This window comes from Symphalangus syndactylus, chromosome 7 (genome assembly GCF_028878055.3).
Source record: "Symphalangus syndactylus isolate Jambi chromosome 7, NHGRI_mSymSyn1-v2.1_pri, whole genome shotgun sequence".
Taxonomy (NCBI): Eukaryota; Metazoa; Chordata; class Mammalia; order Primates; family Hylobatidae; genus Symphalangus; species Symphalangus syndactylus.
Genome location: NC_072429.2, coordinates 89,448,862 through 89,463,599, shown reverse-complemented (window position 1 = coordinate 89,463,599; position 14,738 = coordinate 89,448,862). Strand labels below are relative to the sequence as shown.

Genomic DNA, 14,738 nt, shown 5'->3' with positions numbered 1-14,738 from the left:
TGGGGGACAGAGTGAGACTCCATCTCAAAAAAAAAAAAAAAATCCAAGTTTTTGGCAGCTTTGGTGGTCAGGGGAGTAGGTGATTAGAGCAATTCTTCTCTACGTTCAACCTAAGGAAATCTAAGCTGTCTAATCTTTTATAACCACCTGTATGTGAAATTAAAGCTTTTCCTCACTTCTATAATAGACAACTATCAAAAGGAGAAAAGTAACTTTCAAGTCAAGAAGGAATTAATTACATTCCTGGATACAGAAAAACCGTGGGAAATAGAGCAAACTTGCAGATTCCATTATAAAAAGGAAATCCACATATAATGAAAACTATATTCCCAGAAATTTAGTTTGTGAGAAAGAGAGTTTTATGTAAGAGAATAGGGGACCCCTAGGGGGAAACTTCCATATAACATACTTATTATTCTTGTAATTAGCTATTACGTACTTTCTGAACACATGGAATTAATGTAATTCACATTTAGTCAGTTTGCCAGGGCAGATACAAAGAGTGTTGTAGCATGCCATCTGAAAATTCCACCTCTGTGGCATTCCAGCTGTACACATCCTTTCTCTCTCAAATACCCATTTTTACATGAATAGACACAGACATTTTGCCCAACATGACATGTCTACCTCATTACTGCAGGATGAATGATACTGTGTGATTCTCCCCTGGGGCTGATAGATGGAATAGATGACTTCCCTAAATTTGCTATATTCCAAAGAGTCTTTGTATCCCTAGGTTTCACAAATATTAAATCCCAAAGTAATGTTGATGCTGAAGGGAAAGCAAATTATCACAAGCCTGGAGATTTTAATGATACCTGCAGGTTGCAACTCTTTTTTTTTTTTTTTTTTTTTTGAGATGAAGTTTCACTCTTGTTGCCCAGGGTGGAGTGTAGTGGCGCGATCTCTGCTTACTGCAACCTCCACCTCCTGGGTTCAAGTGATTCTTCTGCCTCAGCCTCCAGAGTAGCTGGGATTATAGGTACCTGCCACCATGCCTGGCTAATTTTTTTGTATTTTGAGTAGAGAAGGGTTTCATCATGTTGGCCAGGCTGGTCTCGAACTCCTGACCTCAGGTGATCCACCTGCCTTAGCCTCCCAGAGTGCAGGAATTACAGGTGTGAGCCACCGTGCCTGACCTGCAGGTTGCAACTCTTGACTGTGAAGGCCATCACAAAATCTTCTTTTATAACATAAACTGATGAATTGGCCGGGCGCGGTGGCTCAAGCCTGTAATCCCACACTTTGGAGGCCGAGGCGGGTAGATCACCTGAGGTCAGGAGTTCGAGTCTAGCCTGGCCAATATGGTGAAACCTCTTCTCTACTAAAAATACAAAAATTAGCTGGGCGTGGTGGCAGATGACTGTAGTTCCAGTTACTCGGGAGGCTAAGACAGGAGAATTGCTTGAACTGGGAAGCGGAAGTTGTAGTGAACTGAGATTGCATCACTGCACTCCAGCCTGGGGGACAGAGTGAGACTTTGTCTCAAAACAAACAAACAAACAAACACAAAACTGGTGAATTTTTGTTTGCATCTGTCTAGCTTTTAAGATCTTTCTGAACCCCAGATGACTGTTAGATTGGTCTCCTCAGTGTTCTGGGTCTCACCAACTGCTCCTCTGTAGCATTCCTTTCACCTAGAATTCCTTTCATTCATTCACTTTCATATGTTTACCGTGCAGTTGTAGTAAGTAGAGGGGACTTATGCAAAGTCTCTGCCATTTAAAAACTCAATGTCTAATGGGGGAGATAAACAAGGAAGGGGCTGAGATAAGTAGATACAAATAGAAGGCACTATGGGAATACATGGTAATGAAGTGGGAAGTATAAATGAGCAGTGAAGGCTTCCCAGAGAAAGTACTGTCCAATCAGTGACCAGACAGACGAGGAGAAGTGAGCCAGATGAGAGATGGGTAACATGAGATGGGCGAGATGGATCCCTCTAGAGAGAATCTCATTCTGCCATTCAAATTCATCCTAAAGTTCCAGTTCAAGTCTTGTCTTCCCATCAGGCTTTTTCACTGGTCTCTTGATTGACATCATAGGAAAGGTATAGTGTTTCTCTCTCTATCTTTTCCTCACTGATGAAGGTCCCAGGGCTCTCCTCACTTTTGATGGCCAGCTGATAGGAAGATATAGCCTTGGGAGAGGAGACACAGCCCCTTTAGGTTTGGGCATAATTCACGTGCTTCAGTCTGGTTCATCAGATATTACGGGCATAAATCCATAGTGGTAACTTATTTTCTGTTTGCTTGTTTATGCATTTCTTTATAAACCTCTCAGGGGGAGTATCACAGATTTGGGGTGGGATTTGGTCATTACTGGGTGTCTTAGTCAAATGCCATACAACAGCACCCCTTAAACTGCAGTCAGATGTGTAACATTTCCCATTATTTCAAGCTGTTTTTGAGTGAGAAATCCAGAAGTAAAAGGTTCGTTAATCCTCTAGTGCCTTCTACTTTCCTTAAAGTCTATATTGTCATGCTCCTTCTCATCAAGCACAGCTGCTAGGCAGCTGCTGGCAGCAGTCACAAGAGTTCAAGGCTAGCCAGTGGCCTAACACAAAGAACAGTTGTTCATTAAACATTCACGGCATGGTGGTAAATGCAGAGCACAAGTTTTCAGGGGATGACTGTAGAAAAAAACAAAAGCGCAGGTGAAGAAGAGGAGTAGAGCACTTTTTCAAGCCTCTTCTCAGGTAGCAGATGACTGGTTCTAAAAAGGGAGTTCCCATTTTATTTCCAGAAAGTTCAAACAAAAGAAACAACACAGGAGGCCTCATTTTTCTCATTAAGAACATGAAATCAATTTCACTGTGCTTCAAGACATTCAGTTATCCCCTGCTCAAAACTGAGGAGGTGGGTTTTGCTTTTCTAAAGTGAATTGTTATACTTTGCCATTTGGTATGGAATCACCCAATGCAGTGAAAACAGGAAGTTTATGATGTAGAGAATGCTTCACAGATCCGCTGAAGAGTACTTCCCTGTGATAATCAGCAGCGTGGGCTCATTAGATTCTGGAATTACAGGCTTTTTTGTTAGAATTTGGTGGTGCTCACTCATTTTGACATTGTAAACACATGGTTGAAAATTCCACTATTTTGGAGATGTCCTAATAATTATGTATCAGTTAATTTCTTCAGGAAAAGTGGTCCTACAGGGTAGTCTATTATCAGCCTGTTCAGAAAACTTGCTATTTCCTTCTCTCTAATTTAAGATGTAAAAGTTAGATAAAGCACATCTATAAGTTTAAAGTAACACATCTGCCAAAATATGCCCCAGGAGCAAGAGTTTTGCAAGCTTCTCTAGCTTGCAAGGTATAAGCAATGACAACTCAGAAAAATATCAACTGTTGACTGGGATTACCTTGATGTCTGCCCTGCATATTTTTAGTATAAGTTTCTCTTAAGCATTAGTGCCTTTATTTATATAGCTATTGCAATATGACTACTTATTTTCTCAGTGATACCTATTGGTGGCATTGAATTTTGAAATAATTTCCATCATTCACTTTTCTCCATTTCCTGAAATAATTAGGCTTACTGAATTCTCAGGTCTCCCCAGTATATCCAGGTTCATGTAGTCTGTAAGGGTCTTTCCCATCATTTCCACATTTTCAAAATTACACCAAATTAACAAGGAAGGGCCTGAAATAAGTAGATATAAATAGAAGGCACTATAGGAATACATGGTAATGAAGTGGGAGGTATGAATGAGCAGTGAAGGCTTCCCAGAGAAATTACTGTCCAATCAGTGACCAGACAATCAAAGAGAAGTGAGCCAGATGAGAGGTGGGTAACAGGAGGTGGGTGAGACGAATCCCTCTAGAGAGACTCTCATTCTGCCATTCAAATTCATCCTACAGGTCCAGTTCAAGTCTTGTCTTCCCATCAGGCTTTTTCACTGATCTCTTGATTTTGCAAAACAAGCTCAAATAGAGAAATTCCATGAAATTGACTTTCTCATCCTTCTATCCCTCTATCCATATTTAATCTTCTACTATTCTGAAAACAATTGGCAATGTATTTCCTCTTCTCTATGGTATTTATTATCACTTTGTTCCTTGCAGTATAGTTTTTGCGTTCATGTCTTATTTATATGATAGACTTAGGCTTCCTTAAGGATTGACATTATGTTAAATGTATCTTTATATTATTCATAATACTTCAAAATCTTCTCCATCTACTAAATTTTCAATTAAAATTTGTTGACTTGGCTGGGCTCAGTGGCTCCCACCTGTAATCCCAGCACTTTGGGAGGCCAAGGTGGGCAGATCGCCTGAGGTTAGGAGTTCAAGATCAGCCTGATCAACATAGTGAAACCCCGTCTCTACTAAAAAATACAATAAATTAGCTGGACGTGGTGGTGTGCCCCTGTAATCCCACCTACTTGGGAGGCTGAGGCACAAGAATTGCTTGAACCCGGGAGGCAGAGTTTGCAGTGAGCCAAGATCGTGCCACTGCACTCAAGCTTGGGTAACAAAGTAAGACTCCATCCCAAAAAAAGAAAGAAATATGTATATATATAGTGTATATATACGTGTATATATATATAGTGTGTATATATACGTGTATATATATATAGTGTATATATATACGTGTATATATATATACATAGTTGACTAAATGACTGACAGTAAAAGAAAAAGTGGAATGGTCTTTTTAGAGGCAAATAATAAGGCAAGCAACCAGTGGAGGTCACTGTCATTCTTTTTAAATATATCAATTCTCGTTTTTAGTTTTCACTAGTATAAGTACAATGCCTCTCAATTGTTTTTTCATGAACATAGAGTCACTAAACAGACATCAGAAGAAAACATGTAAATTGCCTTTCTTGACGGGTTTGCTCCTCAGTAGTTTCCATGGCACATTCCAGGGAATTCTGGAGAGACTGCAGCTGATTCAGGGTTTCCTTCAATAAAAATCGAGTTACGAATTGTTCCAAATTGGAGGCTTCTTGGTAGTCCTAAGGGTGACAAAACAAATGCAATTAGAAGTATGGTAGAAAAAAACACCCAGGATTTTTTTTTTTCTTTTACCATGTACCCATCAATCCCAGATTGATCCTAGAAAGAGAGGGTGGAGAGAAGGGAAAAGATCTGTTGAGCCCTGGAGGCTACAGCATCGCTCTCATTCACCCACCAGGAGATGAATAAAAAAGCTGCAGAAATGACTGGAATATCTTGCCTCCCAATGTACCTGCCTCAAGATTAAGAAAAAGGACAAAACCAGCAGAGTTGCAAAATAGACATCTGTAGAAAAGAAAAAATAGCTATCCGGCGGAGGGGGGGAAAGATCAGAATGTGAGTAACTCAGGGTTTGTTCTATGTCTCATTTGAATGTTGACCACACCATCATATATTTTCTCTATTACCAACAAAGTGCAGACATGTTTCAGCAATTGGCTTAATTCACTGCTGATATATTTATCATGCTTGATCCATATTATGCTGAAGACAAAGAAAATTATGTGTAGTTATTTAAAATTCAGAAAATGTTAAGCTTGGAATATTTAAACAGTTTACTAAATCTGCTTATGTCTCTCCCTCAGTAACTTTACCTGAGGCTCATTGACAATTAATTTCTAGGACAACATCTGAGCTACAAAAGCAGCATTCACTGAAACAGCCCCAGGGTGACTGCAGAGGTCACTGCAGACTGAATAAGTGTACTTGCCAAGCTTACTCAAGGTAGATGGGTGAGCTGTGGATGGTACCACCTGCTGTGCTTATCTTCCTAAAGTCTCAGGGAGAACCAACAACGAAAACCCAGGTTGGTGTGGAATAAGATGGTGACAGGGCCACTCTTTCAGGTCATGGGACCAGCCAGTGAAATCCAATTTTCTAGAGTCTTGAGTGGAAATGGTATATTCAAGTTCAGCCAAGGAAAAGATTTATTTGTCTCTGTCCCTAAACAAAATTTTTTTGTGGCTGAAAAGACAAAACACAAAACGACTGACGGTGATAACATAACACCACGAATCCTGATATGCTGGAGAAGCTTAGGGCATAGTTATACACCCAAACAAATAAGATTTAGGTATTTAACCTTCCTGGTTCTCAGTTTTCCCACTTATAAATCACTAAGTAACTCTGGCATACATTCCAACTCAAAAATATTCTGTGCTTCTATCAACTTTAATTCAGGAAGAATTGGACTATGGCCTCCTGATATAATTTACTTTGGAAGTTTTTCTAATAGAAGAATAATGTAATAGCATAGAAAATCTCATTTCTTTCTCAATTTGAAATAGTAAAAAGTTTCAATCATCAGCCTCTTTTTAAGCCCATTCATTACAGGTGAAAACACAGGAAATTTTCTTATCTACTGAGATGGTTAATATTGAGTGTAAACTTGATTGATTGAAGGATGCAAAGTATTGTCCTTGGGTGTGTCTGTGAGGGTGTTGCCCAAGAAGATTAACATTTGAGTCAGTGGACTAGGAGGGGCAGACCCACCCTCAATCTGGGTGGTACCAACTACTACAGCTGCCAGCGTGGCTAGAATAAAGCAGGCAGGAGAAGATGGAAGAGCAGACTTGCTGAGACTTCTGGCCTTCATCTTTCTTCTTTGCTGGATGCTTCTTGCCCTCAAATATCAGACTCCAAGTTCTTCGGCTTTTGGACTCTTGGACTTACACCAGTAGTTTGCCAGGGGCCATCAGGACTGTTGGCTTCCCTACTTCTGAGGTTTTGGGACTCAGACTGATCCATCACTGGCTTCCTTGCTCCTCAACTTGCAGACAGCCTATGTGGGACTTTACTGTGTGATCATGTGGTGTGAATCAATTATCCTTAATAAACTCCCTTCATATAAACATCTATCCTATTAGTTCTGTCCCTCTAGAAAACCCTGACCAATACATCTACCATATATAATAGTCCTATTTAAAAATTAAAAATTGCAATGTCTTTAAACTCCATTTAAGAAACTAACCATAAACTAAACATAACCATTACGTGCTTACAATAATCTTAAGAGTTTTGGGTGAGTTAAGTCAAGCTAAAAATATTCCAAATATTTAATTTGATCTCATAGCTTGCTATTTATTTGTTAAAAAAAAACTTCAAAAAATTCTCTCTGAATGAGTTTTTAAAATTGAGGAAGGCTTTTCTTTGAGGTTGAAAGAAAATATGATGATAGAAAAAAAGGTGTGTTTGAGTCTTTTCCCACAGTTATTTCCATATCACCAACGGATATTTTAAAAAATAAAATTTATTAAAATGAAGATAAAATATAATTGCAAAGTCAGGGATTATGCCAACTATTTTTGCATCTCAGTATATACTATGACTAATATAAAGCAAATGATAAAAAGTTTTATACTTATTTGTAGACTGCATTGAAAAATGAAGAAAGCAAACATTTACTGAGCAATAAAGCATAGCATTGTCCTTACTCTTTTCTCATTTAAATGTTCAATATTTGTCATGTCAGAATTATAGAAAAGAGATTAAAAAATTATAGTTAGCCATTTTAAACATTCCAGTCATTGCAATTAGGTTTCAGCTTCTTTGACAGAAAGGTCATGTCTTTTATTTCTGTATCCCTTATGGTGGAGTAGAGGTTCGTTCATACCTGATGGTTTGCAGATACACTCCTAACTCTAAGAATTTATTGCATTTGCTATTGTGATCTTACATACAAATATTTTGATGATGTTAAAGTTAGATAATTAAGAAAAATTAAAGTCAGACAACTGGCCACTCATTATTTCCCCACCACAGCAAATCAGAAAGTTATGATTAGGTTAACCCTCTTATCTCACTCTGATGAGAGTTTAATAACCTTACTAGTGACTCTGTAGGTAACATTGAAAAGTGGCAGAACCCAGTTGGTTGATACATTTCTTTGATATAAATGTTGATGCCTTGACATTGAGAGGGGTGGTGGGTGGGTTTAAGGTTTGGGGGATTAAGTTTTTTGAGTCAATCATGAAGGTTTACTGTTTTATACTACCCCTCATTGATAAGGAGAAAAAAAACTTGTTTTCTAATATTCCTACTTATCCTTCCAGACTCAGCTTGTAACACTGTCTCTGTACAGATGTTCCTCTCCTTGAACCACCACTTCTCTTCACAGGATTAGGAATACATCTTTCCACTTCTATGTATTTCTGTGGCATTTCTTCCCCACCTAGGATATAGAATTTTTCATAGGATATAGAATTTTTCATTGTGATATTGTGATCTGTTGTTCATTTGTCTATCTTCCCCATTTTAGGCTAGCTCTTTAAGCACAGGGATTATGTCTTATTCATCTCTGCCTCCAGAGTACTCAGAACAAAACTGCCTCATAGCAGCTGCCCCATAAATGCTTCAGAAATGTGTGAGAAACCGGGTCCCACATGGAGAGTCAGGCACCAGAGGGAGTGTCCAAGCTCTGGGAAGTGCTCTTGCCACTGGCTGGTCACCAGCTGCCTCCCCCTGCATCCAGCCCTTGCTGGTTGTAGACGTTGCCACCCGGCTTGCCCAGTCATGGGGCTCTGCAATAAAGAAAAATACAGCTTTGTTCTAACAGACTGTTTGTCCTCATTTTATTTTCTGGACGATTTGTTAGTCTCCTTCCCTTCCCTTATTCTGGATCTCAAGGTTTGAGACTGCAGACCCGGGTGGCACAGATCCAATCTTCCTTCCCTTTTCTGAGATATGCAGCAGATGTTCCTTTGGAAGGCAGTGGCAAAAGAAGCAGATGGAAAATTAAATAGATAACAAGCTGGAAAATGTCAAAGCCTGGCCCTTTTAATTCTCAACAAATGTGTTGGTAGCGAAGGTACAAAAAGAGATTTTTTGCATTCCTAATTCCCCAAAAGACTGGTATGTTGGCATAAGGCATGTGTTCCTTTAAGCAGAACCTGTATTTGAGAGACTGGCAGAAAGAACTCCTACAGACAAAATAAAGTAGTTTAAAAATGTACAGATTATACTCATTATTCAGATTTTGCTTCTTTTTTTTTTTTCAAACACAGTTTAATCCTCCGTGTCTATCAGAAAGGATATGGGAAAATAAAAGCTAAGGTTATACTTCTCAGATCCTAATAATGTTCATTCATGTCATTGATAATTATTAGTTACACAAATCATTAAGTGGAAATTGTGAACAAAGTAGTATTAATACCTCCATTTTTGTCTGCGGAAAGCCAAAATGTAAACATTTCAATCTACATATTTCCTTTGGTGGAGCTGGAACAGGGCTAGAATTGATTTGAGTAAAAATCCTAGCATTGGAAGCATAGTGCTTTGAATCAGGTTTCTTAGAAAACTGTCTGTGCATCTTAATTTTCACATCATTTCTCAGTAAGGAAGCTCTGCCCATCAGGTTGATGGAATCATCTCAGTTAATTAGGAAAATCAGAGCATCAGTCTTCCCTGTTTGAAAATCAATCAAGTCAGTGACATCTAGGGTTAGCGTATTCTTGTTTATGAGGTCAGATAACAATCACATTTAGCAAGGGGTACTGCTTCTGACTGTGTTTTGGATTAACTCCCTGCAGCTCTCGCCATTCTTGTGTAAGACATCTGCAACAGCTTCTATAACAGAAAAAAAAAAATAACTTTACAAAGATAAGGTTGTCGTTTGCTCTTTTCTACTCTATCCACAATTATTACTTTTTAAAATACTAAGTGGGTTACACAGATTATCTATGTCCCACTTCTTTTAAATATTCTCAGGCTTTTATTTTAAATGGCACATTTTTTTTTCCAAACTGGGAGACCACTATATCAAATTTAAGCCTTATAAAAATAGAAAAATAAAGAACTGGCTCTTACTTGTCCTAATAATGGACAGAGGTTAATTCCAGCTAGTCTTTGTAAACCTTAGATGGCAAAAAACAAGATATCAAAATAATTTCAGACTACAGATTCCCAAGGATTAAGGAAATGATAGATTCTCAGATTAGTGAAAGAGGAGACAAAATTATAATTTTGGATTAAATGTCATTAAACAATTAATAAGTTGAAATAAATTCTGAGCCCTTTCTTAACCAGATATTCTGTAGTTTGAAATAAGTAGATACTTTAGAGATGAATTATATTAAGACCTTTACATTGACAAACTCCACTTTAAAGGGCTCATCTTAAAGTCCTCAAGAACTTATTTTGTGTAGGATTCTTTCCTCTGGCTCCTCCTATTGCTCTGTCTCGTATCAGGAGACCCTAACAAGAACATAAGACTACTTGGATGTCTTTGCCTAAAGGACAATCCCATTCTGCTGGGAAGTAATCCTCTTCAAACTTTGGGAATTTTAGAAAAATGCACATGGGTATGAGGATGGGGACATCTAGAGAGTCAGCCCAAATCTGAGATTAACTACTAGATGAGGACCCAGGTCACATTCATAGGTGTCTAATAACATAATGTGGTGCTTAAGAAGCTGGCTCTGAAGACAGTCACACTTCAGTGTGTGTGCCACTTGACAGCTGTGTGAACTTTGGAAAGTATTCAACCTTTCTAAATCCCTATTTCCTTAAGTGCGGAGAAGAATAGTTATCATAAGTTTGTTGCGAGTATTAAAATTAAATACAGAATGTGGCACACACAGTAGGGTGTCTAGCTCATAATTTTTGATAAATGTTCATTATTGCTATTAACCCATTGGAGAAAGGATATTATAAAGTGTAATGGACAGATCATTGGCTCAAAATTCACAAGACATGGGTTTTTTTGCCAGGATAATAGTTCATCTCAGAATTATTGCTAGGACAAATATGTAGCTAGTGTTTGGCACGTAGCAGGCTCTCCACAAATATTAATTTTCCTGAGTTATTTTTGACACATATTTTCTACTGCATATCTTCTACCTTGCTTATTCAAAAACGTACACCTTTTATATACATACTTGTTACCAGATTGAAGCTGTGACCCATGGAATTTGGTGTTTGAGGAGTGTCAAGTTTAATACGTAGAGTTCAAGTGCAAAATTTATCAAAAATTTTTCCATTCTTGACTTGATTCTCCTGAAGTATAGTAAATTAGTAAATTAGATACAATTTATAATAGATACAATCAGATACAATTTATAAACAGTACTTCTTGCATTCCCCTCTATCTCCTCTGAATTCTATGAGCCATATCCTCCTATAGAACATCTTGTTTTCCAGAAGCTTTCCAAAATTCTTTCTTAGTCTTTGATTTTACTCCTCTTTCTTCCTTTCTCTCCTATATCTTTATATGTATATTAGCTAAGATTTCTTCCTTTCTCCTCAAATTTGTATGAGTCTGGTTTTACTCATCTAGGCCCAGTTCTTGTTCTGTATCACAGTTGTGTAGAAACCAGAAAATAATAACAGGAGAATGTGGGGAAGATGGCCACGTTGGTGGCATAGTTTATAAAACCCTTGGAATCTTCACATAAAAACGGTGCAAACAACTAGAAAACAGCAACAACAAAAAGCTCCAATAGACAATGAATGCAACAAAACTAGATGACAAGGTGTCATCATCAACCTACAATTGCAGGTGGGTAAGGACAAAATCACTGACAGCCACAAGAGGTGCATTGCATGGTGTTGCTGGATGTGTAGGCAGAAACAAAGCAACACAACGGGTTATGAGACAAACCTGAGAGCAAGAGGACTCCAAAGTAGCCAACAAATGTTCACTAGAATAACAATGGCTAATTTGAGAATAGCAACTGAAACTGGCAGTCATTTTATCCAAAAGTGGTTGAGTACAAAAATGAGAGAGCACAAAAATCTTAGTAAGGCCTAAAGGGATTAGAACTGTGTAGCCCCTGTGAACTCTTAAAATCAGTCACTCCAAAGGCTATGTCAGGAGGGACCTACACTGAGGAATTAGCTAGGAGTGGACTCAAAATTGAGAGGGATGGTCACAGAGACAAGAAATAAAAAGGGAGATTCAGATAAAAAGTTGGGGAAAGAAACAGAGCCAGAAAGCCTTGGAAGAAAAGCTGCCTTATTTTTTCAGTACTATAAGACAAACCACTTAAGAGGAAGCCCTGTGAAGTTAGAAAAACAATTTTGAACACAACTTCCTTTGAAAAAATTCAGGAAAACTGAATTCTTAAAAGCAGAAAAAAATATTAAGGTCAAATCCTATACAAGGTTATAATAAGAAAAAGAAAAATGAGAAGCACAGTAACATCCCTGAAGACAATGAAAGCATACCAGAAAGACAAGATGACAAAACAGACCCAAGTGCAACCAAGTATTTAAAAATAAGCTGGAAAATATTAAGAAAAAAATTTCAAGAAATGAACAAAAATATAAATCAGAGTTAGATTAACTCAGAAATGAAGTGATAGGATTCAGAAAAGAATTAGTAATCGAAGAAAAGTATTATTTCCAAAATTAAGTCAAAATTAGAAGGAACATAAAAACAAATAAACATTACATGTAATACCTTAATAAGAGAAAATGAAAGGAAAGAAAGCTTTTAAAATCAAAAGTAACAAAGAAAACAAATAAAAGGGATTTGAGAGGAAGTGACAAATGTTGAATATACAAAGAACATACAATATACTGATAATAGAATTTCTAAAGAAGTATAGAAACTAACAAAGGAAAATAACACTAGAAACTATTATTCAAGAATGTTTTCCTAAAATAAAATTATTTGATATTAAATACTGAAAGTATGCCATATATATGAGAATATCGACTCAGACCAAACACATCAAGACATATTTTAGTAAAATTGCTGGACTTTAAAAGACACAGCAAGAATTCATGCATGGAGACATATAGAGCAAATGACTTATGGGGTAAAAAACAAAACAAAATAAAATCTAGATTACCGCAAGGTTTTCCAAAACCAACACTTTTATTCCAGAAAAAAAATGTAGTAACATATTTTAAGATATTTAAAATAGAGCCAAGAATTTTGTATCAGGAAAAATTGTCTTTTAAGTATAAAGCGTCCCCCAAAATTGTGAACATGCTAAAACTCAGGTAATATTGTTCCTATGAGCCCTTCCTCAGGAATCTTAGAAAATGAGCTGCAGACAATCAAAACAACCAGGGAGACTTCAACATAAATGCTGGTGATCTAGACCAGATCCAGGCAACATTTTTTTTTTTTTTTTGTAGAGGCCTAGACAGTAAATATTTTAGACTTTGTGAACAAGAGATCACATGAAAGCAGTCATAGATAATACTGAATTAGTTGGACTATGTTCATAGACCATATAAAATATATGACTGGCAGAATTTGGCCAATGGCTGGAGTTTGCTGATCACTATTTCAGTCACTGAGTATCAAAGGCTGCCAACCTAAAAAATAAAAACAACTAAAAGATGTGATCCTTGACAGGAAAACACACTATCCACTATAGTTTTGTCAAATTAGCTTCTGGATTTAGCTGACAATTTCTAGCAAAAATAGAGTTCAGAAGAACGTGCTTACTTGTACCATGATTGGCAATCAGTAAAGCCTAAACCATGAGCATAAGCATGTCTCTGGGCTCTGTAACGGATAAACTGTAAAAATATATAAATAAAAGGGATTGCAAAATAGCCTATAAATTAAAAGAAATGCAATAGAGAGAAAATGAGTACAATTTAACTACAGTTTCTGGAGATGAAAATCTGTGTAATAAAACCATAATAAAACACAAGGAAGTGACTACTAGAAGGATCCATTGGTAGTTATTTTCAGGGGAAGAAGGAATCATAATTGGGACAGAGCATGTGGAAAGACTTCTGGGGTAACTGGTAGGTCAGGTTTCTAAAATCTCGGTGATGGATTCAAGAGTGTTTGCCTTATTGATCGTGAAGTTCTACATTTGATTTGTGTGGCTTTCCTTTTTGTTTTGTTTTACAATAAAAAGGTTAAGGTATGTGTAGGAACCAGTCTAGTAGAAATATACTATCTTCATATGTTTGAGGAGCTGTGGAGTAGACAGATAGGGACTGTAAAATACAGGACTCTTTGGCAGGCAGTAGGACAAGAAAATCTGTAAACACTTCTAAATTAGTAATTTTTTGTCACCTCTTATATGCCATCTTCTCAACTGCTAGTGTGCATTTTTCTGGAGTGTAACATAGAACCAAATGTTACGTTTTTAAGTATGAAGAGCACAGAACTATGTTCGTACATAAATTGGATTCAATTTATATTTGTTGATATTGATGATAAAATATCACCAAAATTTCTTCTCCATAAATACACTGCTTTCCACCTTATTGCTCACACACTTTTCTTTGAATATCATTTTTAAGCTTGTGGAATAGACATGAGACAAAGTTGACATAAATGATACTCAAAGGATAACATTCATTTGTAATGTTACTATTCCTAAACAGTATATGTGTCAGATGGATGGTTCTATTTTAACCACAGTCCTATAATATGTTGAGTTAATAGGCCTAAGTTACTAAATTTGTCAGACACAAATACATTTTTCAAAATATCATATATGATCTCTCTGCTTTCAAAGGCAAATTATCCTTGCTTTTGATCTAAACAAATTTTGTGACAGAAGAATAATTGAACATTAAAATATTATAAGCATTTCTAAACAGCATAGTGTATGGAAAATAGTAGTTTATAAATATGTGAAAACTGACACATTTCTGGATTTAATTTTCCCTTGTGGCTCACTATGAAAGAATACCAAAATATTCTGGTAATTTTTTATTCAGGAAAAAATAACCTTTGGGAATAGATAACTTGCTCGGAATAACAAACAGGTAAGACACTTTTTTTCCAGTGGGACTTAAAAACCAAAATGCTATACTTCATCAAATATAAAGTGCCATTAATTATAAGATGCACCACT

The 14,738-nt window shown here is 36.9% G+C and overlaps 1 protein-coding gene across 1 annotated transcript in view; it reads right to left on the bottom strand.

Moving 5' to 3' along the window:
* Window positions 1–14,738, bottom strand: part of NECAB1 (N-terminal EF-hand calcium binding protein 1) — a 172,330-nt gene that overhangs the window by 36,060 nt on the left and 121,532 nt on the right. Inside the window, exon 6 of the mRNA XM_055286727.2 lies at window positions 4,828–4,964. Within this exon, the coding sequence (XP_055142702.2) occupies window positions 4,828–4,964 (137 nt within the window). The remainder of the gene's footprint in view (window positions 1–4,827; window positions 4,965–14,738) is intronic.